Source organism: Crocuta crocuta, unplaced genomic scaffold (assembly GCF_008692635.1).
Source record: "Crocuta crocuta isolate KB4526 unplaced genomic scaffold, BGI_CrCroc_1.0 scaffold564, whole genome shotgun sequence".
Taxonomy (NCBI): Eukaryota; Metazoa; Chordata; class Mammalia; order Carnivora; family Hyaenidae; genus Crocuta; species Crocuta crocuta.
This window is the reverse complement of record NW_027533010.1, coordinates 2365064-2391126: the sequence shown is the minus strand read 5'-3', so window position 1 is coordinate 2391126 and position 26063 is coordinate 2365064. Positions and strand designations below refer to the sequence as shown.

At 32.4% G+C, this 26063-nt stretch overlaps 2 protein-coding genes across 4 annotated transcripts in view; both read left to right on the top strand.

Moving 5' to 3' along the window:
- The window catches only part of BOLL (boule RNA binding protein), a 36189-nt gene extending 18509 nt beyond the window's left edge, over positions 1-17680 (top strand). The window contains exons 7-11 of the mRNA XM_077745773.1: positions 510-581; positions 4738-4785; positions 5813-5941; positions 7905-8003; positions 17354-17680. Of these exons, the coding sequence (XP_077601899.1) occupies positions 510-581; positions 4738-4785; positions 5813-5941; positions 7905-8003; positions 17354-17377 (372 nt within the window). The 3' untranslated portion in view covers positions 17378-17680. The remainder of the gene's footprint in view (positions 1-509; positions 582-4737; positions 4786-5812; positions 5942-7904; positions 8004-17353) is intronic.
- Positions 17438-26063, top strand: part of RFTN2 (raftlin family member 2) — a 98709-nt gene continuing 90083 nt past the window's right edge. For all 3 annotated transcript variants that reach the window (XR_013330669.1, XM_077745769.1, XM_077745767.1), the window contains exon 1: positions 17438-17489. The gene's annotated coding sequence lies outside the window, so the exon portion shown is untranslated. The remainder of the gene's footprint in view (positions 17490-26063) is intronic.

Below are 26063 nucleotides of genomic sequence, written 5' to 3'. Positions count from 1 at the left end.
TCTCAGAAATAAAACATTAAAAAACTTTTTTTTAAATGTTTGGCCTTAATTAAATGTGTAACAAAGGAATAGGATTTAATTTTTTGTAAGTAGTGTGAAATCAGTGGCAAAATCAGATGTGATTATTTATTCAGTTCTATATGTTATGTTAACATCATCTACTGCCGGTCTCATGACCAGTGTCACCTTAAGTCCACCTGCCATTTTTTTTTTAATATTCTTTTAGTACTATATTTTCATAATCTGAACGAAAAACAACTTGTCTGGTGATTGTTTTAGCATTACCACGGAAATGAAACCAAATAAAAGTGGGGCTACTGTGATGATTTTAGTAGACTTAAGTGGAATTGGTAATTCTATCAATAACAGATAGAAAAATGACATTTCCAATCATAGACCACAAGTTGACTGGGTTTAGGTAACAATTCGAGATAAATTTTATAATAAACTATTTTAAAGATTTTTTTCCTAGGCCTAAATTAAGTTTTCAATTTTTTTCCCTCTTACAGTCACGTTCTATCTCTAGTTCCCCTGTGATGGTAGCTCAGCCAGTTTATCAGCAACCTGCATATCACTACCAGGTAAACATGAAATTAAAATGAAAATTATCTTCAGACCTTTTTTGGGTAAATTTCAGTGCACTCTTTCTCTTGCAAGAACTCTAGTAATTAAAATGAGATAGTTAAGCCTTGATAACAGTGTTTTTTTCATATGAGGAACTAAACAATATCATACAAGAAAGTTGAATGTTTGCTTCATTTAACCAAATGTAATGAGGTCACTCTTGCGTCATTGGCTAACATTTAATCTAAAAAGTCTATAGATAACACATTCAGAGTCACAGGCTAATTTTTTAATGTTATTGTTAACATTATGTTACGTCCTTGCTATTATACATGACATAATCTGTATTAAAATAAGTAATACATTATGGTTTATGACAGCCTCTTTTAGTTAACCAGCACTCTTTCATTAATTCTGTGGGAGATTGGTGATAAGTGATCCATAATGCTAGACTATTTTGGTGTTTTGTAAATAGATGATTTGTTTACATATCTTGTATTTACTTATATACTATCTCTGGCTGGTTTTGTACTACAATGACAGAGTTTAGTAGTTCTAACAGAGATATTATGGTCTGCAAAGCTTAAAATATTCACTCTCTGGCCCTTTACAGGAAAACCAACCAGCCAACCTCTAGTCTATAGCATTCACAAATAAAAATCACATTCTTTCCTACTTCTGGAATAGTGGAAGAGAATTTTCGTTTCTTTCTTTTTTTTTTTTTTTTTTTGAACTTTTAAAATACAGCCACATCAAGTGTTAAGTTTACTGGAATTCTTTATAGAATTAGACTGGGGTTTGGGGAGAGAGAATTAATTTTAAATAGAATTTAAAATTTAAATTTATTTAAATTTGTTATATTATTATATGTTAACATATGTTATATTATGCTATAATTTTTATTTATAGGTAAATGTATCAATTCTATTACCATGCTAAATATAAAATATTTAAAGTGTTTCCTTCACTTACTAAAAATGAAAATAACTTAATGGCATATATTTAAAATATATATATGGTATCACTTTTTCTAGGCTGCCTCAAAAGTTTAGCAGAAGCCCCAAAGACAGAACATCAGTTCTTTTAACATGACACCTTTTAACATGACAATCCAAATATTGTGAAACCAGTTTGAGGACCCTTAGCTTATTGTCTACTTTGAACACATTGAGGGGAGGATGAGATTGCTGAGGGAGATTGGTAGCAAGATTTTCTTGAATAAGAGAGTTGTTAGAATGTTGTGGCATTTCCCCTTCTTCTCAACCAAGTAAAGGGGACATCAGAGAATGACTAAAAGAGCTTAATGCACCTGACCTCTTCTAAAAACATCCAAAGAAGCAGCTGAACTAGTCTCTGGAGGCAAAGCCTGGAGAGAAGGAGAGAAGACTACAGTGGGAATGTGTTGAACTTCTACTCACAACATGAAAGTTTTATATGGGAGAGCAAGATGTGAACCTCACAGAAGAAACCCTTTTCAAAAAATTTTAAGATGACCCCAATAAAGAAAGAATCTGTGTGAAGTAGACTTCTAGAATCAAGGGCTAGAATTGTAGTTAGAAGTTCTCAGCAGGGAGATCACCAAAGACGCCAGCAAACTACCTAACTAGAGAGTCACTATTTGGAATCTGCCACATCCCAAAAAGTGATCTGTCCTAATTTTTATCTAGGGTCAAGGAAGAAAAGCTAAACGTAGTACTTTTAAAGTGTCAGGGGGTGAGAAAGAATAGAGCTGTCTTCTGTTTGTACCCTACTGAGTCCAGCTCCTCCTTCATTAATTGAGTACATGCAGCTAGCTATAGCTCACTTGACATATCAAATACATTCTTAAGAGTTTCTAGGGGTGCCTGGGTGGCTCAGTCAGGTAAGCGTCCAACTTCAGCTCAGGTCATGATCTCACGGTTCATGAGTTGGAGCCCTGCGTCGGGCTCTGTGCTGACAGCTAGCTCAGAGCCTGAAGCCTGCTTAAGATTCTGTGTCTCCCCCCCTCTCTGACCCTCCCCTGCTCATGCTATCTCTGTCTCTCTCTCAAAAATAAATAAAACATTAAAAAAAATAAAAGTTTCTAAAAAATTTAACTTTAGACTTTGACTCTGGTATTCTGCTTGATACAATTATACACTTGGAACTATATTACCTAGATGTTACTCAGGAAAGATTTTAGTACCAGTTTATAACAAAATAATATTTTGTAATACAATAAAAATTTCACCTCACATATTTCTTTTCAGGTATATATTCATCATTCTGCCTCTTTGATAAGAATTACCTCTTTAAAAAGAAAGAATTACCTCTTTGATAAGAATCTTTCCTAGCTTTTTTTTTTTTAATAAATTCTAAGCTTGGTAGCTTTAGTAGTTTTTGTTAGTCAAAGCAGATAATGCATGGTTTAATTAGTATTTATCTTCACAAGTAGATAGTGATTTCATTTGTATAAAAACTTTTTATAAATCATTTTATTTCAGATATTTTATTAAAACATTTTAAGAGATTATTTATTATCCTGCCTTTTTGAATATAGTATACAGAACATAGACTTCACATTATATATTATGTATATAATATATATTATATTATCTTGGTTTGTATATTATATATCTATATATATTATATATATTATCTTGGTCATTATAATACAGTGATGTCATCCATTAGTAATTGAAGGCAGTTAGCATTAATTGACAGTGATTTGGTTTAGATGGTAGATCCATGGGGTCTTCTTACTCTTTCTGTTTTTGACTGTATAATGAAAAAGGACTTTATTAAAAATGGAAAATAAAGAATAAAACATTTATTATTAAGAAATAATAAAACTAATTTAAGAAGTAAAAGTCTCTTATATTGTCATCTTACAATAAATATCTTAAATAATTTGGCCCTCTTTTATTTAAATAATGGCTTTTTCACATATAATTCACATAGCATACAATTCAGCTTTTTAAAATGTGTTAATAGAGTGGTTTTTACTAAATTCACAGAGTTGTGCAACCACACCACAGTCAATTTTAGAACATTTTAATCAACCCCCTCTCCCCTGCAAAAAAACCTACCCATTAACAGTCACTCTGCTTTCTTCCCACTCCTAGCCATAGGCAACCAGTAATCTCTATGTGTTTGTAGCTTCTGAACATTTCATATAAATCTAACCTACTATATATAGTTGTTAACTAGATTCTTTAATTTAACATAATGTTTTCAAGGTTTATCCATGTGATGGCATATACCAGCACTTCATTCCTTTTTATGGCTTGAGTAATATTCCATTATATGGATATAACACATTTTGTTTATTCATCAGATAACAAACATATGGGTTGTTCCCACTTTTTGTCTGTTACACATAATACTGCTATGATCATTCCTGTACACATCTTTATGTGGACCTATGTTTTCATTTATCTTAGGCCTTATTACCTGGGAGTAGAATCACCAAGTCATATGGTATCTCTGTGTTTAAAGTTTTGAGGAAGTGTCATACTGTTTTCCAAAAGGGCTGCACCATTTTACACTCACACCAGCAGTTTATGAGGATTCTTATTTCTCTACATTCTTGTCAACACTTACCTACTTTTTTTATTATAGCCTTTCTAGTGGATATAGTGTATATAAAGTGGTATCACATTTATTTCCATAAGCCAAGGCTAATGATGTAGAATATCTTTACATATGCTTATTGGCTATTTTTATATATCTTCTTTGGAGAAATGTCTATTTATATCCTGTACCCATTTTTAAATTTGGGTTACTTTACTTTTATTATTGAGTTATAACAGGTCTTTATATATTCTAGAAGCAAATTGCTTATGAGATATATAATTTGTAAATGTTTTCTCCCATCCTTTAGTTCATTTTCACATCCTTGGTATCCTTTGTAACACAAAAATTTTTAATTCCAGTTAAGTCAAATTTCTCTCTTTTTTCTTTTGTTGCTTTATTTCTTTTGCTTTTCATGAATTTTTTTAATTGCCTAATTCAAACCCACAAAGATTTACACATATTTTCTTCTAAGAGTTTTATAGTTTTAGCTCTTACATTTTTAGGTCTTTGACCCAGTTTGAGTTAATTTTTGTATAGAGTTTTGAAGTGTAGGGATCCAACTTCATTCCTTTGCATGTAGATATCCAGTTTTGACCCTTGTTTATAATGTGGGTGGGTTTGTTTTGTTTTTCATTTTAGGCCCCTGCACAGTGTCTACCAGGACAGTGGCAGTGGGGCGTTCCTCAGGTAAATATTAACCTTTTTCATTGTGTTTTTGTAAAGACTACATGAATATTAAAGTCAGAAGAACTAGATCTGAGATATTCCTTTTCTATTTAGTAACTGATAACCTTTGGCAGTTCATTTATTGACTAAGCTAAGAAAGCTTCCCCATTTGTAACATGGACATAATGATACCATACCTTTGTAAATTTCTTTACCTGATCTTTGTGAATATCACATGAGATCGTGTAAGTGAAAGCATTTCATTAAGAAATGAGTACTTATGGAGTGCCTGGGTGGCTCAGTCAGTTGGACGGCCGACTTTGGCTCAGGTCATGATCTCGCGGTTCGTGGGTTCAAGCCCCGTGTTGGGCTCATTGCTGATAGCTAGCTCAGAGCCTGGAGGCTGTTTCAGATTCTGTGCCTCCCTCTCTCTCTGACCCTCACCTGCTCATGCTGTCTCTGTCTCTCTCTCTCAAAAATAAATAAAACATTAAAAAAAAACTGAGTACTTATATAAACATGCAAATTACTTTTTATTATTAATATTTTGGGAAAATAAAGCATTTTTCAAGTTTTACTTCATATTTTGCTTCAGTTTGACTTGTGCTCCTTATTAAATATTCTATTTCTCAACTCTTGATACAAATCGTATGCCACCAAAAAGACTATTTAATGACAGTATGCATTTCCATGTGAAGTCACAAAGCTGAGAATAGGCATTTATGCCAATTTAAACACTGTAAGTTATATTATTACAACTTTTAATATATTATCTTAATATAATTATTATCTGAATTTATAAATGAGGTTCTGAAACATTAAGAAACTTTAGTATTTACCAGTGATAAAGTTCTTTAATCACCTCTACACAATTGGAATCTATAACAACCAGGAGGTCCTTGTTTGTTGCTAAGATACTTCTATACTGTTCCTGGAAGAACTTCAGCAAGATATGAACCAAATATTTCTGTCATCTCTTGGTTAAGTTATTTGCTTTAACTGAAATAACTAATCATAGTTGATATGGAAATATGCCTTTGTGTTTTAGTCTCCTGCATCTTCTGCTCCATTCTTATACCTGCAACCTTCTGAGGTTATCTATCAACCAGTGGAAATCGCACAAGATGGTGCATGTGTACCTCCTCCACTGTCTCTGATGGAAGCTTCAGTTCCAGAGGTATGTATTAGTCTCAAAGTAATTTATCTATAACTACCTCATCTTTACATTTATTTCTTTCCTTTTCTAAAAATATTTGTTGAAGACCCTCATGGAAGCTGCACATCTTTCTTCTTTGATTTATTCACATCTTTTCCTCTTTAATATCTCAAGAATGCTCCAGCTTAGACTTCCTTATTAACTAGTTCTGAACCATTTCTGAAATCAACTGTTCACCGTACTAGGCTAATCTCTGACTTGATCTCCTTGAAAGAGTAAGGTACCAAATACTTCTCTTTCTTTTGGTTTGCCTGTCAATCTGTATTGTTAGTAACATTCTGTCAATTAAAAGCATATAAAAATTAAAGAAGAAAAAATCTAAAAAAAATCTTTCTTCAAAAAATGCAAATCAAAAACACTTCGTAACTACAAATTGTAAATATCAACTTCAGTGTCTTTAAATTGCATTTCCAAACTATTACTTACGTTACCATCTATGTGCCAGGAACTGTACAGGTATGTTTTAAATCAGTGTTATGAAAGATTAGAAAATTAGCACCCACCTCCCAACTAGAGTGTATTATATTACTTTTTTATATTGCTAATGTTAATAACATTATGATGATATTCTGGAACAATAATTTCCACAATTGGATCTTAATGTTACTATCACTACTTCTAATAGAATTTCTCCATTTTTCATCTCACCTTCCATTCATCACCTGGTTGACTGAATCTTTAAATATTCTTTGTTATAGAAAGCCTGTGGGTTCTACATTCTCTGAGTTCTTATATGCTTGTTTGTTGAATATTGTTGTCTATAAATCTGAAAGATAGTTACACTAGCTATACAATAGCTACATTGTACTGCCACTACAAAGTACAAAAAATTGTGGCTTAAACAACAGACATTTATTATCAATAGTTCTAGAGACTAGAAGTTGAAGACCAAGATGTAGGCAGGACTGATTTGGACTGAGGGCCATGAGGGAAGCATCTGTTTGAGGCCTCTCTTTTTAACTTGTCTATGGCCATCTTCTCCCTGTGTCTTCACATTATCTTTTCCATCTCTGTGTCCACATTTCTCAATTCTGTGAGGATAACAATCATACTAGATTAGGTTTCACTCAAATGACCATACCTTAACTTGATTACCTCTGTAAATACCCTGTCTACAAATAAGGTCACACTCTGATGTACTAGAGGTTAGGACTTCAAAATAGAAGTTTTCAGGGAACACAATTCAACCCTTAACAATACTATTTTCTAGGGGTGCCTGGATAGCTCAGTCGGTTAAGCATCCGACTTCGGCTCAGGTCATGATCTCATGGTTCGTGGGTTCAAGCCCCACATCAGGCTCTGTGCTGACAGCTAGCTCAGAGCCTGGAGCCTTTTTCAGATTCTGTATCTCCCTCTCTCTCTGACTCTCCCCTGCTCACGCTGTCTCTCTCTCCCTCAGAAATAAATAAAACATTAAAAAAAAATTTTTTTAACAAAAAGCAATACTATTTTCTTATAGAACTCCTAGTGTACTCTTCTCTGGTGTTAAGTGTAGCCATAAAGAAGTTTGAAGCCAGCCCTGATTTTCTCCCTTGTACATAATTTCCTTTTTCTTCTTACATGCCTGGAGAAGTGAGGAGTGTTCTTAGTTGTCTTTGCATATACTATTCCCATCTTCTTAACCTAATTCTTCAAATTCAAGCATCAACGTCACTAGAAAACTTTTCCTGACTACCTCTCCAAGTTTCTTAAGCTAAATCAAATAGTTCTTTTCTTTTCTCCTATCCATGTTTCATAGGATTTATGGTAATTTTGACTACTCGACTATCCCTGATAAGTCTGTAAATTAATTAAAGGTAGGGAATGCATTTTCCATTTGTGTTCCTCTATTATGTAGTAAAATGCCTAGTACATTGCAATGGTGAATAAAACTTTGAATTAATAAATGAAAGGCGATACATTTTTTTTCTATTTTTGTTAACAGCCTTATTCTGATCATGGAGTTCAAGCAACATATCACCAGGTTTATGCTCCAAGTGCCATTGCTATGCCTACACCTGTGATGCAGCCCGAACCAATTAAAGTAAGAAGTTTGTTTTGATTTTTTGTTTGTTTTTTTCAGTCATACTTCAAGTTCTTCAAATTTCTTTTCTGAAAAGGAACAACTTCAGATATTTAGATCACATTTATAATCAGAACAGAATTAATGAACTCTTTCATGTGAAGGACATACAATTCTAAATTAACTGTAATTTTTATTAATTAGTTTGAATAAGTTATAAACCACACATGGTCAAAAATTTTATTTATTGTAGTAAAATATATATAACTTAAAATTTGCCATTTTAAGTGTACACCTAAGTGGTATTAATTACATCCACAATGCTTTCCAACCATTGCCACTATCTGTTTCCACACTTTTTCATTGCCTCAAATTGAAAATCTGTACCCATGAAACAATAACTTCCCATTCTTTTCTCCCTACAAATCCCTGGTATCCCCTAGTGTACTTTTTGTCTCACTGAATTTGCCTCAATATTTCTTATACTCAGATTTTGGTTATGTGTGTTAGTTAACAGAATGTAGCATTTATGGGGAGATAAAAACAGTTCACAATCTACTCTTCTAGTTTGGGAACTGCTCATGCATCCTAAATCAGATGCAAGCCAACAAGTGGGAATCTAGTTAGATACATGGGTATATTCAATAGATTTCAACTAAATTCTGCTTATTCCCTTATGATCTTCAATAAGAGTTTCTTATTGAAATGCTTAATCATTACTTGGGGGAAATGGGACTACATCTCTAAGTGAAGAACCACAGACTGATTAACTATTGTGATGGTAATATGAATTTTGCTTGCAGTGTACTTTAGTAAGGAATGTCAGCATATTCTACAACAAAACGATGGAGATTAGCTATTTCACACTCATATTTATTTATGCTTCTGAGCCATCCCATATGTTAGAAGTCAATGCCAAGACAGTGTACTTTAAGGAGCCTCCCCACTCTCTCATATCTCCTCTTCCCATTACCACTCACTGCATCCCTTCACCACTATTACTACTGTACTGTACACATGAAATAAAACCATGTTGACCTAGTGTCAAAGCCTAAAGTGTTCCTAAACTTTATTTATACGGTTATTATAGTATCAAAATCTTCCAAAACAGATTTTCTCAGTGGTTAACATTTTCTCCAAATATACTTCTCTAGGAATAGCTGAAAGCTTTGCTATATTAAGCAAGTACTAGTTATTTTCAGTTACTGATTTTATACATTATATATATAAACACAGAGGACTAAAGTTTTACTACTTGAGTAGTACTAGAAGAAATTTCCAAAGAATGTTAATGTTACACATTCTTTTTTTTTTTTTTTTTAAGATTATTTATTTACTTAGAGAATGCTAGCTGGGGAGGGGCAGGGAGAGGAGGAGGGAGAGACAATACAATACCAAGCAGGCTCCACACTGACCGCGCAGAGCCTGATGTGGGGCTCAAATTCACATACCGGAGATCATGACCTGAATGAGAATCTAGAGTCAGATGCTTTATTGACTGAGCTACACAGGCACCCCTAATGTTACACATTCTTATTTAAAGTTTAATTCCTCTAGTTTAAGAGTAAACACTTTTCTATATTTTCTTAAATCTATGAGTAGAAAATGGCAGAAATTATACAGAGAAACTGGCATCTAACTCTTTAGTCACATAAAAAGTACACTTATGCTGAGTATAAATCATAACAGAAGCATGAATAGGTGTCTTCTCTGTGTGTATATAAGCCTAAAACTGGAATCAGTAACCTGTCTCTTCACGTCTAAAGAAATGCTGCTAGAAGAAACTTTACCCCTTCTATCCTGATACAGATCTTTGCTTTACTATACCACAGGCCAAAGGGGAACAAAACTACTGACTTGTTTCAATTTAACCTGTCTCATTAAGGGTTCTAATAATTCTGGTTATCATATGGGATACATCCTAGAGAATGTTTTAGTCCTACCCAAGTTAAAATGTAAGGATTAGGGAAGAATTGAAGAGCTATGAACTATGCTTAACTAGCTTACTCCAAAGCCCATAATGTCTCATACAACTGGAGTATCAGATTTCATTGAATCTGCAACATCATGAGTTATAAGACACACCATTATTTATCACTATGAAGGAAAAAATCACTGCCATCAATTGGAAACGTATGCTCATTCAGAGGTTTCGAAATATGAAGTGATGTATGTCTCAGTATCAGTGGAATTTAACCTTTTATTTTTAATTTAGAGGGATAGGGAAGAAATCCCAAAAATCCTCTTTTGTTAGAGATGAGAATATAAAAAAGAAAATTTAATAAACTTTAAAAGCCAAAAGTGGAACACAGGGCTATTGTATAGTTTTATACTTACTGGTTTTATTTTTTAAGCTCTAATGTTCTGTGTATTTTATACTCAGTAATTTTCTTTAGGTGATTTGATGGCCCTCAATAGAATATGCCACCTCACTCAAGGATAGAAACTCTAAAAACACTTCCATAGTTTTCTAAAACTATACAAGCCTGTAGAAATGCTTTAATATACAAGTTTTATTGTGTGGAAAATAATCTCCTGTTGTTTATAGTACATTTGTATTATAACATAGAAGCCTTAATACGCAACTGTTATATCATTAGTTGATGATCTTTTCCTGAAACATATTAAAGTAGACTAATATTAACATATTGACATTTGAAACATTAGCTTTTGCTATTATTATGCAAATTTTCTCTGTTGTGCCAAATACCTTGGTGAGTTAAAAGAGAAAACTGGAAATATTCCTTAGAATAATTTGAGCTCTAATTATTATAATTTTAAGGGTGTTAACTGGACATATTCCAAATTAGCAATTTCAGATATAAAAACTATCTTGAAGCATTAAATCTAATCAATAAAATAAAGACCTTATTCAGAGCCCAGAGCACAAGTCTAACTGCTATGAAAGACTGTTTGCTAGAAACTACTCATTGACTTTAAGGCACATGCCACTCTCAATATAGAAATACCAATATAGAAACTACTAGATGAGTAAGATATTAATTAGCCTATCATTTTTTAATTCAGCAGAGTCACATCTTATACATAATTGAGTTTGAAAGTCAAAGCAAAATCACAGAATGTCAAAATTAGCCGATTGAGCTAGACTACAGGAAGGAACAAAAAGAAAATCTTTGTGTATCTGGGCATTTGAATTAATATGCTTTTAAGATCAGTATCAAATCTGTAGGTAAGAAAGATCTAGGTAGAAAATTATAAAGTTTTTTATAAACTATAAAAGTATTTTTGCATTAATATATGTCCGGTAAATTTGTTCTTATGAGGATTAATTGAAATACTGGAAACTGGGCAAATTATAGTTTGAAGTTCATCTTTAAATTAAATGCTCATTTTATACAGCCCCTCTGGAAAACAGTGTGGAGGTTCCTCAAAAAAGTAACAATAGAACTCCCCTATGATCCAGCAATAGCACTGCTAGGAATTTACCCAAGGGATACAGAAATGCTGATGCATAGGAGCACATGTACCCCAATGTTCATAGCAGCACTCTCAACAATAGCCAAAACATGGAAAGAGCCTAAGTGTCCATCAACGGACAAATGGATCAAGAAGATGTGGTTTATCTATACAATGGAATACTACATGGCAATGAGAAAGAATGAAATCTGGCCTTGTGTAGCAACATGGATGGACTTTGAGGGTGTTATGCTGAACGAAATAAGTCAGGCAGAGAAGGATAAATATCATATGTTTGCACGTTTAGGAGGAACTTAATGGAGAACCATAGGGGAGGAGAAGGGTGGAAATAGTGGGGGAGAGGGAGAGAGGCAAACCATGAGAGACTCTTGAATGCTGAAAACAAACTGAGGACTGATGGGTGTGGTGGGGGAGGGGGGAGATGGGCATGGAGGAAGGCACTTGTTGGGATGAGCACTGGGTGTTATATGGAAACCAACTGGACAACAAACTATTTGTAAAAAAAATAGAGAACAAAAACTGAGGGTTGTTGATGGAGGGAGGAGGGTGGGGGAATGGCTAGATGAGTGATGGGTATTAAAGAAGGCTCTTGTTATGATGAGCACTGAGTGTTGTATATTAGTGATGAATCACTGATTTCTACTTTTGAAACCAATATTACATTGAATGTTCACTAACTAGAATTTAAATAAAATTTTGAAAAATAAAATGAAGGTTGAAAAGAAAAATAAATAAATGCTCATTTTATTTAACTCCAATGTATAATAGCTATTCATGAAAATATTTAATGTTAATAATATTTAACTACTTGCCAAGTTATGAGGAATTTCTTCTTTTTTTTTTAATGGTTACTTACTTTTGAAAGAGAGAGAGCACATGCAAGCAGAGGAGGGGCAGAGAGACAGGGGGAGACAATCCCAAGCAGGCTCTATGCTGTCAGTGCAGAGCCCAACTTGGGCTTGATCTCACAAACCGTGAGATTATGACCTGAGTCCAAATAAAGAGTCGGACACTTAACCAATGAGCCACCAGACACCTCTGAGGAATTTCTTCTAATTAAAGCATTGATTGGACTTGAACAAAAAACACAGCTATTTACATACTATATCCTACACTGTAGAAAGACACTGTGATTCAAAAGTAAATTAGTAAAGGACTTGACCTGTTACCACTCTCTGTTTTTAGCTGAGAGACCCATAATGTACACTTAAACTAAAAATTTTCCACTACTATCTTCTTCCTAACCATTTCCTCATTTCAGTATCAGTAACACTTCTCATAAAGCAATTTAGAGACTAAAATTTCCACATATTCAGCAAGTCCTCAGAGTAGAGGATGACAACTGTAAAGCGCTGCATACTAGAGGGCAGGGACAGGAAAAGTCTGCTTTGCAGCTCTGAACATACAGGAGGGTATAAATTTTTATGCACTGTACAAAGCCAAACTCTACATAGTCTCATATTCTGAAGAATAAATTATTTTATTCAATAGAGAACTAGGCAGCAGGAGCTAAAATCTTACCAATCTAGAGGCACTAGAAATTGTATATATAAGAGGAAATTAAATAAAGTTGTAAAAATATATCCCATGTTCCCAGTAATTACAGGCTCAAAAACAGGAAAGATGAAATAGTTGCTGGCCAGTGTGAGAAAATACCATAAGAAACTATTGATATGATGGAAAACTTAAATTTGTCTTTGCTGTAAAGGACCAGTAGTTACTACATAAAAACAATTCCTTGATAGAGAAAGAATTTTTTGAAATCCTCCCAGAATACAGAATATGAAGGATAAAATGATGAAGGATAAAATGCTAGAATAGGGAAAACAGAGACAAAACTCCAGCCAAAAAAGGAGTAATTCTCAAAATACAGAAAAAGACAAAAAGAATAAACACACATTTTAATAGTAAAACAAAAATACCCTTGATTTGTTTGAATTTACAAGCCTAAAAGGATTCACCATCCTTCAAGCATAATTAATGAGAGGGAATCCATGTATAAATATCCTGGGAAATATCCATTTCCCTCCTTCAAACATCCTGGTCCTTTTAACTGTTTTTAACCATTTATTTTTAAATAATTTTAGAGTTAAAGAAGAGTTGCAAAAAATAATAGAGTTTATGTATCCATTAACCCAAGTTCTCATAATTTTAACAACTTATATAATCATAGAACAATTAAGAAAAATAAAAATTAGCAATGGTACAATACTATAAACTACAAACACTATTTAGACTTCACCAGTTCTTCCACAAACCTTCTTTTTCTGTTCCAGGATCTAACCCAAGAATCCATTATATTAATTTTTCATCTCTCCTACTTTCCTCCAATCTGAAATTTACTGTCTTTCCTTGTTGTTCATGACCTTCATACTTTTAAAGAGCACTGGTCAGTTATTCTGTTGACAATCCATCAATGGGTTTGTCTGGTATTTTCTCTTGATTAAACAGAAGTTATGCAGGGGTGCCTAGCTGGCTTAGTTGGTAGAGCACGTGACTCTTCATCTCAGGGTTGTAAATTTGAGCCTCACTGTGGATGTAAAGATTACTTTAAAAAAAATAAAACTTAAAAGAAAAAAAATGGAAGTTATGCATTTGGGGGAAAAATATCACAGAAGTGATATGCCCTTCTCAATGTATTATTTCAAGGGATACAGGATCCCAGTATATCTGATTACTGGTACTATTAACCTTGATCACTTTAAGCATGAAAGTAAATTGCCTAAATAAGTAGAGCTCATAATAAGTGGCAGATCCAGGAGTCTAACAGAAGCATGTTTTCTAACAAGAGAAACACTTAGCTGGCCCTATGAAATGCCTATCAGTAAAGCTCATTGATAAAACTATCCGTGCACAAAGAATTTCCCATTAGGACTTGAGTGCTTCCTCCTTAAATATGGACATGCAGTCACGTTAGAAGAAAACCTCCAGAATGAGATCATAACAAACAGAAAGAAACATATAATGCAGAGAACAGAAGAAAATATCAGACTAGAATTAATAACTGCTTAGAGATAAGAGAAAATAAGTGTTCCATGCACAGACATCCTGGCAAACACTTCATTTTTCTCAAACATATTGGTCCTTTTAACTTTTTTTTAAAATTTTGTATTTTGAAGTAATTTCAGATTTACAGGAAAGTTATAGAATAGAGTTTCTGTATATCCTTCACCCAACTGTTCTTTCACTGGAGGGTACTAGTACAGAAAATGAACGCTAATATGTCCTCTTAACTAAACTATATACCTTACTCAAATTTTATTAGTTTTTACACTAATTAGTCATTTTACACTAATGACTAACTTTTTACACAGGCGTACCCCTTCTCAAACCACAGCTTGAGCCAGGACCACTCTCTACTCTTCTATTTTTTTCCCACCCATGTCAATATTACCAACCATTTTAGCTGATTATAATTTCAGGAGAAAATTTTCTGAAGGTGAAAACCACAAAACATCTGAGAACACCACAATAAGTAATATGTGACAGAAATAGCAATGAGATATAGTTGACATATAACATTTAGTTTCAGGTGTACAGTATATGTATATATTATGAAATGGTCATCACAGTAAGTCTAGTTAACATCTACAAAACCTCACATACTTACAAACTTTTTTTCTTGTGATAAGAAATTTCTTAAGCTGGGGCGCCTGGGTGGCTCAGTCGGTTAAGCGTCCGACTTTGGCTCAGGTCAGATCTCATGGTTTGTGGGTTCGAGCCCTGCATCAGGCTCTGAGCTGACAGCTCAGCAGCTCAGAGCCTGGAGCCTGTTTCAGATTGTGTGTCTCCCTCTCTCTCTGCCCCTCCCCCACTCATGCTCTGTCTCTCTCTGTCTCAAAAATAAATAAACTATAAAAATTTTTTTTTAAAAAAATTTCTTAAGCTCTACTTTCTCAGCAACTTCCAAATATGCATACAGTATTAATTAATTATAGTCACCTATACTATAATCACAGTATAGTAATGCTGTACATTAGTGGTCCACTTAGAAATGTCTTCTGTAACTTTGTATTACCAAAGCAATTATTTTTGCTTACTTTTCCATTACTCAGACTTAAGATAAGTTTCTATCAGTTGAGTTAGCTTTCTCCACACAACTAAATCAGATAAAATACATTGAAATTTCTTATACATTCACTTAGCCATTCTTTCTTGAGTACTTCATACTTCAGTTATACCTTTCATGAAACAGTGTTGTTTAAAAGCATGTATTTGTTGCTGATCTTTAAAACTTCAGAATGAACACATTAGGGACATATTTTAAAGTATTTGTAAACTGCAAACCACCTTACCTTCATTCTTTCTGCAATGATATGTTCTTAAAACTGAACTCTCTTCACTGCAAGATGGAAAAAGCCTGTTTCATGTTGTAAACCTTTAAGGAAGAGACCTTTATGTCATTCTGGAAATTTTAACCAAGATTTATTTAAAACCCTCCTCCTCCACTTTAAAAATTGGCCAAAATAATTTTTACTTGAAACTATTTATAGGATATAGTTTCTCTTTTATACTGTCAATTTTCTCTTTTTCATATATACCAATTTACATCATTTCATAATGCTTATATTACCTGCAAGTTACCTTAGCTCTTTTATTTTCACTTTCTATCTTTCTATCTTTTGGTATTTTTTTTCCCTTTTTTTGAATGCTCTTTAAGAAAGTTTCTTTAAAAAGACTCAAAATCAAGTAAGTTTGTTTATCCTTCTAATTTTGACAAAGATTTAATTGAAAATGAAATAGAAACAAACTATAGCTAAAATAAAACTTTAAATTATTATGGATAAAAACCATTATTACTGTTTCTGACTCATATTTGTAGGTACTGTCAAATCTGGCAGAATCTAAATGAACTATGGGCCATTAGTTAATTAATAAATCACATAAATAAGGTGGCCCTTGCATACACATGTCATATGGACTGTATCATAAGACAAGTTTTAAGTTAACAACTCATTCTCAGTAGTTCATTTCATCAAACATTTATTGAACATTACACTTGAAAAATAATTGAAGTGCTATATGTATAATTAATAAGGCTTCACCCTTAAGATTACTTTCAGCTCTATTCATGCCCTGAGCCTATAATTTTTTCCTAATCTTAATTATTACTTGTTATGTAATGTTATGTTAAAAAAATTTCTTATGTGAACACTTGGTCGATTCAAAGGTGTTTTTAAATGTATTAAAATTAGTAACGGGGAACAAGGCAAGCATGTCCCATTTCACTTCTCCATTTCAACATTGTACTTGGAAGTACTAGCTAATGCAGAAAGACAAGAAAAGGAAACAAAAGTATACAGTTGGGAAGAAAGAAATAAATTGCCTTTGTTTGCAGATGACATGATCTGTAGAAAATGTAGAAAATACAAAAGAACTGACCAAGAAACTTCTGGAACTAATAAGCAATTATAGCAAGGTTGTAGGATACAAGTTGCTTTTCTGCTTACCAGCAATGAATTAAAATTAAAAATGAAATACTTAGGTATAAATCTAACAAAATGTGTACAAGATCTAGATGAGAAAAACTACACAACTCTGATAAAAGAAATCAAAGAATTAAATAATTGGAGAGATGTTCCATGTATATGAATAGGAAGATATCATAGTTCTTCCCAACTTTATCTACAGGTTCAACACAATCCCAGTCAAAATCTCAGCAAGTTATTTCATGGGTATTGACAAACTGATTTTAAAGTTTATATGAAAAGACAAAAGACCCAGAATAGCCAACACAATATTAAAGGGAAAGAACAAAGTTGGAGGACTGATACTATTCAACTTCTCTCACTTCTTAACAATCAATAAAATTACTACACATGTTTTACAAGTATTGTGTAAATGTTCATTGATGTCCTACATTCATCTACTCTAGTTTGTTTTTCTTTCCTGTTCATTTCTGATCTATACTTTTTTTCCTTTTTACTTAACAGACAGTGTGGAGCATTCATTATTAAGACAACTGGGCAGCTCTAGTCCATCTCAACTGATTTCTTGTCCAATGATCCTTGTGTGGCCGAGATCCAGCTTCAATGAACCGGCTAGAAGCTGCCCGTTGTGACATTTAGGGTTAGTTAATACCTCGCCATACTTATTTATTCCATTATAAGCCGTCTAAATTCGATGAAATTTACTTTTTCAGCTGTTCTACAAAACTATTTAGGTAGTTGTGGCATGTTGGTTTGTTTATGTGTTAATCTAACTGTAGTGACATTTTCTACATGTTTTATCCATTCCATAAATAATAACCACATTGGGAATAGTGAGGTGTCTTTCATTTTCTCTGCTTTGTGTTATTTCTTTTCCTCCCAGATATTTTAGGAGTAATGTTTAATAGTCATTGCTATTTATTTTAATATTTAGGATAAGAGTTCTTTCTAATTCTAATAGAATTTTTAATACTTTTATGCCTTTTGGTATAAGCATATTTGATCTTAATGATTCAGTTCTACTACTGGCTATTTTGTCATTTAATATATTTTTGACTAAGTTTTTATTTATTTATTACTGCTATTCCTTATTTAATTTTGCTTCTGCCATGATTTTCAAAATTTGAGTAATATTTATACTTCTTTTTTAATAACATTTTCCAAATATTAGAAACACTTCAACATGATCAGTTTTCTTACCTTTTCATGTGATTAATTTGACTATATTAAATTTTTACTCTAATATTTGTGATAATGCTAAAGCCTTTTATAATATAAGCCCTTTGGTACCCAAATTTATATAATATGGATCACCTAGTAGAATTGTTTTGATAAAAGAAGGGCTCACCTCTGACATCCCATAATACTGACTGATATTCCACTATATTTTGGTATTCCTTACTGCTTTAATCTTTTGACTTTTTCTTCTTATATATTACCAGTATATTCAATTATATATGTTATTAATATTTTAAAAGACAGTTATTTTCATAAAAAGCAAAGCTATTTCTTATACCAAGGAAATTCTGATTATAAAGCCAATTCTTATTATAAAATTAGAAAATAGGTGGGAGTAAAAGCCATTGTTCAAAAGTTACAGAATAAAGCTTAAGTGTCTTCATCTCTAAAATTTCTGTAATAGTATAAAAAAATCCACTTTACATTCATTTGCAATTCTGTTACTTGACTTCCTAATTTTAGGTGAGAAGAGGAAAATCCATAAATACTGTCATTACCCTAATCTATCTCTTCTTTCTCCTTTTCTAGCCCCAAATGTACTAATGTTCAACAGCATAAGCAGAAATAATAAGACTTAGATCCCAAAGATTTTCCTGATGAATCAATAGGGTGTTTCTTTTGAAACCATAATGAATATGTTTGCCAGCCAAGTGGTTTCATAAGAACAGTAGGATTATATGATTATATACTAGCTACAATTATCCCCTGCACATTAATTATTTTCAGTTTTTAGAAATACATATAAATAGACTAATAAGTCCCCCAATAAAATTTCAAAAGGTTTTTTTCCTGTAAGTAAAAATTATTAACCATTGAGGTTAGAGATCTTTTAATAGCACTATCCTTGAGAACAAAAAAAGTTAATGTTTTGATTTTCAAAATGTTTAACATGAGGCTAAACAAATCCTGGATTGTTAATAAAAGTTCATGATTTTTTTTAGATAAGGAATTTTGATAATAATTGATACCTGTGTTTCTTCCACAAAGCATATAGATATGTATACACACATATACTATGTATACACACATATATATAGATTATATACACATTATATATACATAAATACATATAATTCATACATACACACTTCCTCAGAATTTAGTTTTATTTTGTGAAGCTAATTAAAACTGTGGAATTCACTATCAACAAGAATATATGGAGGACATCATCAACTTTCTTTATGACCTAGATTGATAGCCCAAACTGGTTATTTCTAAAATCAGATTGAGAGGATAAAAATTCTCCTTACATAAGAAAGTAAAAGCCATTTTCCTTTTCTCTTTTTTTTAGTATATCATCTATAGATAAATTTGAAGTTTCTATTTATTTAGATCCTGTTTTGAAAAGCCAATCTGAAGACATCTGAAGAAATTCACTGTGTTAGAGGGAAATGGATAATACAAATATTAGCACATGTACCAAAATCACAAATAACTTTACAACCTGTTTCCCCCAAATCTCAAATATAATCAGAGATAGAAAGATGGTAGCAAGATAAAAGATCTTAGAAAATTAAGACTTCAATTTCTTGCCTGTCAGCCAATTTCAGAAGAATGGCTTAGAAAAAAAGGAATGATTTAGTTTGTAACACTGCTTCATGAATTTCTGCCAACAATGGCAGTACAATATTTTCAAACAAATTTATACATAAGTCCCAGATGTTGGAGTGTGTTTCATGGATTTATGCTGTATTTAAGAAAAATAATAAATTGGGGTCACATACACAAAAAAAATTTGTATCTTTCTCAGAAGTAGCGGCTTGGATAGTATTAAAAAGGACTAGAAGAGACTTTACAAGGGCATTCAATCCAACTTTGGTATCATGCTTCAACACGCCCTATTGTTAAAATAGTAAATTACTGGTCCCTATACTTTGACTAAAATTTATTCTGAAATCTCTATAGACCTCAGAGGAAAGGGGTAAAATCTTCCAAAAATATGGGTATAATAGTCATAATTGGTGCTGTTTCTTTCAACTCTATTCAGCGTTTTCATTCCTAGTGCATAAATTCCTAAATATGCTATCAGTTCTGTTCTTCCATGTTGAGTACCATTATCTGATTAGCAGCTACAGTTATTGCTGTTTGTTCCACCGGCTCTATGTATTTTTGTCTCTTTGCTTTTATGTATTGCATAAATTTACTAATATTTTATGCATTCTCATGATTCCTCTCAGAAATCAAGTGCCATTCAAGACCACTTGTTTTATTTCACATTGTCATTTTTGTCCTTTCCACATGATATAATCTTTCTTCAGTTATCTATTATACTAGTTTCATGGTTATCTTGATACCTACCCTGTCAGAATCTGGAAATAAAATAGCAAGCATCAACTTTAAATTTGTAAACTGACAGATTAAGGTTTTCCAGTTTTATCATTCTTTTAACTATGCTGATTAAAATAGTAGCAACTAATATATTACCAGACTGTACTGAAGTAAAGATTCACAGCAACAGACTGAATAGTCATGAAAACATTTTTCTAAGCTAGTGATACCATATGGGCATCTGACTTATTTTTAAAACATGTAATTAAAAATTTTTCCATCTACTGATTTGTCAGTTTTACTCATTTGATACATATTTCTTAGTTAAAAGAAGCCAATACTTGATTATTTAGTAATATTTTGGTACATACTTTTCTTAGTGAAGCTGATATGTATTAATCTTAGTTTTGCATTTCTGTCAAGGTATGTACCCATGAGTCAATGTCATTTAGTATTTCTCTAAAGAGGATATGAATCAAACATCTTGGTGTACTTTTTCCTTTGGAAAACAAGGCTATGAGAATCTGCCATTCTATACCTAGGAACTAAATCCTTGCCCTTCCTTACCTGCTAAGAGGTTTTTCCTCACTTCAACCTTCTTACTGACTGGTTTTTGTTCCTCATCAGAGAAAATGTGGGAAGCCCTAGGTCCTCACACTTTGGGATGTACCTACAAGATCCCAGTATACCTGTAGACCTAAAGAGAGAATTTCTAGTAAGAATGTCCTTTGATTAGACTCTTATTTCTTTATGACTTCCTTTGCGGAAAAGAGAGGATAACATACATCTCTGAGAATTTTTCTTTCCTGGGGAAAGTAACACTTTTGAGATTATAATTTCTTATGTTGTTATTTTGTTTTAGAAGAGTCAAAATTCTGCTCTAAAGTATAAAGGCTTCAAAGTAAATGTCTCAAAATTCTTAGCATTTTCTTCTCCTTACTCACCATTAGAAAGTTTTGTGGCATTTCCTCTAGATCTTTGTCTTCAATAGGTTTCAATACTTTAAAAAGGAGTTTTCCCTTTGGTAAATTCCAAGCTAAAACTCCAACTGTACTCTTCCTGTCCCATGAATTCCCTGAGTCTACTAGTTGTACTCTTCCAACCTGGAAAGAATTCCCTGTCTATTCATCTGAATATCTACTTTCCAACTTGTTTTCCAAGTACCATGTCCTTGTTCTTTGAATCAATTAAAAAAACAAAATCAAAAAACAAAATCAAAACTGAGTAGCATTCTGAGGGACCTCTGTTTTGTATTTTGGATAGAATTTCTCCAAATTTTTAGAGACCCTGATTCTTTTGTTATCCACCCAACTCAATTAACTTTCTTGTACTTAAAATGGTAGGGCTTAAGGCTTTTACTGTGTAGTCATTATTTTTGCACTCTCATTATGGTTTCATTTTCACATGTGGCTCTAAACTGAAAGAAAAGAAATGCAATCAGATACACTTAATTTTGGAAGAGTTTTGCCCAACTCCAACTATATTTAATGGTGTTTAAATTCACAGCATATTCCTACAAAAGCTGTATGCACTGGCCTAAATATATAATCTCATATTATTAACCTGACTTCTAGATTTGGGGAATAAAAGCAAGTTAAAAAAAAAAAAAAAGGTTCTTGCCTTGCTTTGCCTAAGAATAGGATTAAAGAGAATGCCTGTTAACCCAAACAATCCAATTTGGTAGAATTTCCAACAGTATAATCTAACATGAAAAAATATCAGGCAATGTGGGGAAAGATGTTTTAGCTTAAAGAAGACAGCTTAAAAGTAGCTAATTCATGATTAAGAGAGTATAATTCTTGGTTTTCACAGCTTCTGTCCTTCTTTTATTTCTGAACTCATTGGTCCTCAAAGTTCCGTGTTTTCCACAATGGTTCCCAATAACAGAGTGAGTGTTTTGGAAGTATGAAGAGAGCCAAGATAGCTTTTCCTTAACATGGAATATTACATCCTTTAATCTTCAATTTCTTTTGCTTTATATATTATAAAACTTATAAAATGAAATTTTAAAAGATGATGAGCAGGCAAAGAGTTACTTACCTTTGTGTCTAATTCCTAAAGATCCGATGCAACTATAATGTTACTTAATACACACATTTTTGTACATCTGACTTATTCTTGATTTCAGAAAGGCTATCCTGTTTCCTCAAAGGATTTCATAGGTGCAACCCTAAATAATAATGAAAGACAAACATTCTGTATTGAACTTCAGCGGATTTGTATTTTTGAAGTTAAAAATTTATTTTAAAGATTCTCTGATTTTGGATATAAACCTAACACTCATTTTAATCATCCACTTGCTTCTTGAAAAATACTTTCTAAATCATTGTCAACTTTTTTAAAATGCTCTTTACCCATACAGAGAATTTAGCTTTCTTATTTTCTTCTAAATGATAAACTATTTGGGAAAATAATCCAAAATTCATTCTAAAGATCATTTCTTCGTATGAAATCATCCACTTGCTCTTTCTTATTAAACATCCTTCAAACCAAACATATTCATACTCCATGTAGGTAAAGGTAGCTAACAATATAGTTTTCACTGATATGATTTAATTTCAAGTCATGCAGTTTCAAAAGAATCTTGTCTCTATTGTTAATAAAGTACAGTTCATTATATTATAGTAAGACAAACTTGTAATAGGGTCTAGCTGAATAGAGTCATGTGTAAAAATATAATATTTTTTCTCAGAAATAATTACATACTCAGAGATTTGCCAAGTTCCAATATGAATATTAGCTTAACCTTCTCTGAAATACGATTATATGGATCCAAAATTAGAGGAGTCCTTGTTTTCCAGCACTTACTTCCTTTGAAACTACACTCCCAGCTTCATTGATAAGCAGCAGACAGACTTGATTTTATTATCTTTACAGAAATCAAACCTGTTAACCTGTGCATGAGGCCCTCTGATGCTTTACCAATCATACTAAGTTCTGTTTCACTTCTGCTCCTTATAGAAATCAGAAATTTCTTGACTTTGCTAATCTCTGCTCCAAGTTCTTATTATACGTGGAAATGATATATTCATCATTAAATCAGTATACTTGAGAGTGAAAGGGGGTACTAAAAATAATTAAAATGATCTGATTTTTGAAGTATATATGAACCAACAGAGATTATCATATTAATAGGCCTATAAACCATCCTATTCAAAGACTATTTTTCAAAAATGAAATTCTAATAATACAGTATGCATAAACTAGAGTGTCCCAGGGAAACTGTAATGTTGTTAACCCTATTAAAATATTATAAAAAGAATATAACATTACACTGAGATTAAAACAGTATAGTCTGAAAGGGATTAAGCCATAAGGGATAGGCCTGAATTACTCTATTACTTTAGCCCTTGAAGCTTTATGATTTCTGGTTTAGCCATTTATACAACTATATAAATAAGTTCAATGAATATGTTTAAGGATAAGCCTATTTCCCAAGTTATAAACACAAAATCATAGAATCATATTAACTTGAAAACTATAAAGTCTACAACTATGGAATTTTCTTAAGATATTAGTCTTAAAAATTGGTAACTTAACCTTGCAACTAAATTTGGTATAGAATAATGAGGTAATTCTCAAGAAAATCTTTGGTTTAGTCATTGAAGATTATTTAAAGTCCATGATAATATTCCTTATAAAAATTGTATTAACTCTGTTGATAATTTGCTATAAAATCATGCTTAGTCTATTAAAATTGTACTTATTGTATTCTTCCAAAGCAAGAATAACACTTATTTTTATAGCATTTTATAATTTATAAGCACTTTACATATATATATTATCTTATTCTGTCCACTCAATATATTTGAGAAATAATCGACAACTTTTTATAAGAGGTGAGGCTTTGGAAAGAGTAAGAGAATTGCCCAAAATGACATAACTATTAAGTGGTAGAATCCAGACTTTTATTACTAATAAATTACACTAGTAAGGAGGCAAATGATTTCTGGGGAGTAGGGGAACTAAGACGGGAAGATCCTTAGAAAGCACTTTTCAGAAATAATTTTGTCCCATTCAAGAGTTATGGGCCATCTTTCATTGAATCACTAAAATTAAATCTCACACAAATTAAATCTTAGACACAAAATGTCTATTCTAATCCCTTAACCATCTGGGACTTGGGATCAGAAAATATTTCAATTCTAAAGCAAATAAATTCTGATAAACATGAAACTGTTTAATCATGCTTTAATCAAGTAACTTTAGTATGAACAGTTTCCTAACAAAAGGGAAAAGCAGAATTGCCCCAGAATTTAATTTTTAGATGTTAATCAAAAATTTTCTTCAAAAATGCTGTGCAATTCAGCATTCGGAGAAATATAAGAAGGAACACAAGATAAGAAGAAAAGCCTTTTAAGTTATCCCCCCAAAACTTTAATCCCTCTGATAAGCAAAAGACACCTATAAGTGGAGCCATCTACTCTTTATATTTTGGGAACATAACACATTTACACATGTTTTTGGAAGTACAAAGTCTGCCAACAAAAACAAATGAACCTTTGGTTGCTTTGCTTCTTCCTTTCCATTTTCTTGCTAATAATTGCAATGTAGGCATTTATCTGTCTTTGTATAGACCCTCCATATATTGTTTGCTATTTTAAGACAGGGCCATTCTAGTTTTCTTTTTTTACATCCTAATCCAGGGGGCCAAACTCATGCCACTCTTTATACTGATAAAATGTGTATGTTTCTAAGATAAATGGATCATTATCATAATTGCCTACTAAAGTCTCCTCAGCTCAAAAACTGTAACAGGGCCTAAGGTTAAATACAGCCTGATGTTATTAGAGAGAATTTTCTCAAACACTGATTTTGATAAATATCTTTAACTTATTTTATAATACTTCATAAATTTTTCTTTTCTGGTTAGAAGACTATTTTGTACCTTCACAATGTATCCTGAAGTGATATGAATAAACTCTCTCTGTAACCCCACAATTTAAAAACATTTTTAACCCTAGAAGCTTCCAGGTTTGATATGCCGTAAAATTATCCATTGTTTTTATGACTTACTCCTGACAATTAACTTATTCTAGCATTGGCAAGTTGTTGTAGACATTCTCAGAGTCTTGCTAGGTCAGCAGAGTGGCATCTGGGCCCATATCAGGGAAAGCACAATATATAATCAACCATGGCTCTTTAGAGAAATTTTGCCTTTTTATCTTAGAAGCTTCAGTTTGTTTCCCTTAACTATATATAAGTTGCTATTTAAGTTTTTAGAAGAACTACTTAACGCTTGGTATTAACTTTCTGTTGTCAGATTAAGGCTGGGCAACTGATTTAGCCTTCACGTTACTTCCAAAGTTAATCAGCTTTACTAGATAAACTCAGGCTTGCTGCACGCATTCTTCTTGAATCAAAATATTCGAACTCAGATCACTTGAAAAGGAAAGAACAAAAGATGAAATTTTTAGGCAAGAGGATTTGGCTAAACACTGCCACTCTGAAGTAGGCATTTACTCATTATAAAAACACCTTAGCTGAAATTTTCCTATTCTCCACCATCTTGAACAGAGCAGTATCTTCTAACAATCATTATATTCTGCAGTGGATCAAATAAAAATCATTTGTTGGAACACAAGGTCTATTCATTGGATGTTTTTACTTAACATGAAAGTTTATTAATAATTCCCTCATTTTCTCTGGATATATCTTTAACAAGGTTCAGGGATGACACAAAAGAATATAACCTAATAATTGAAAA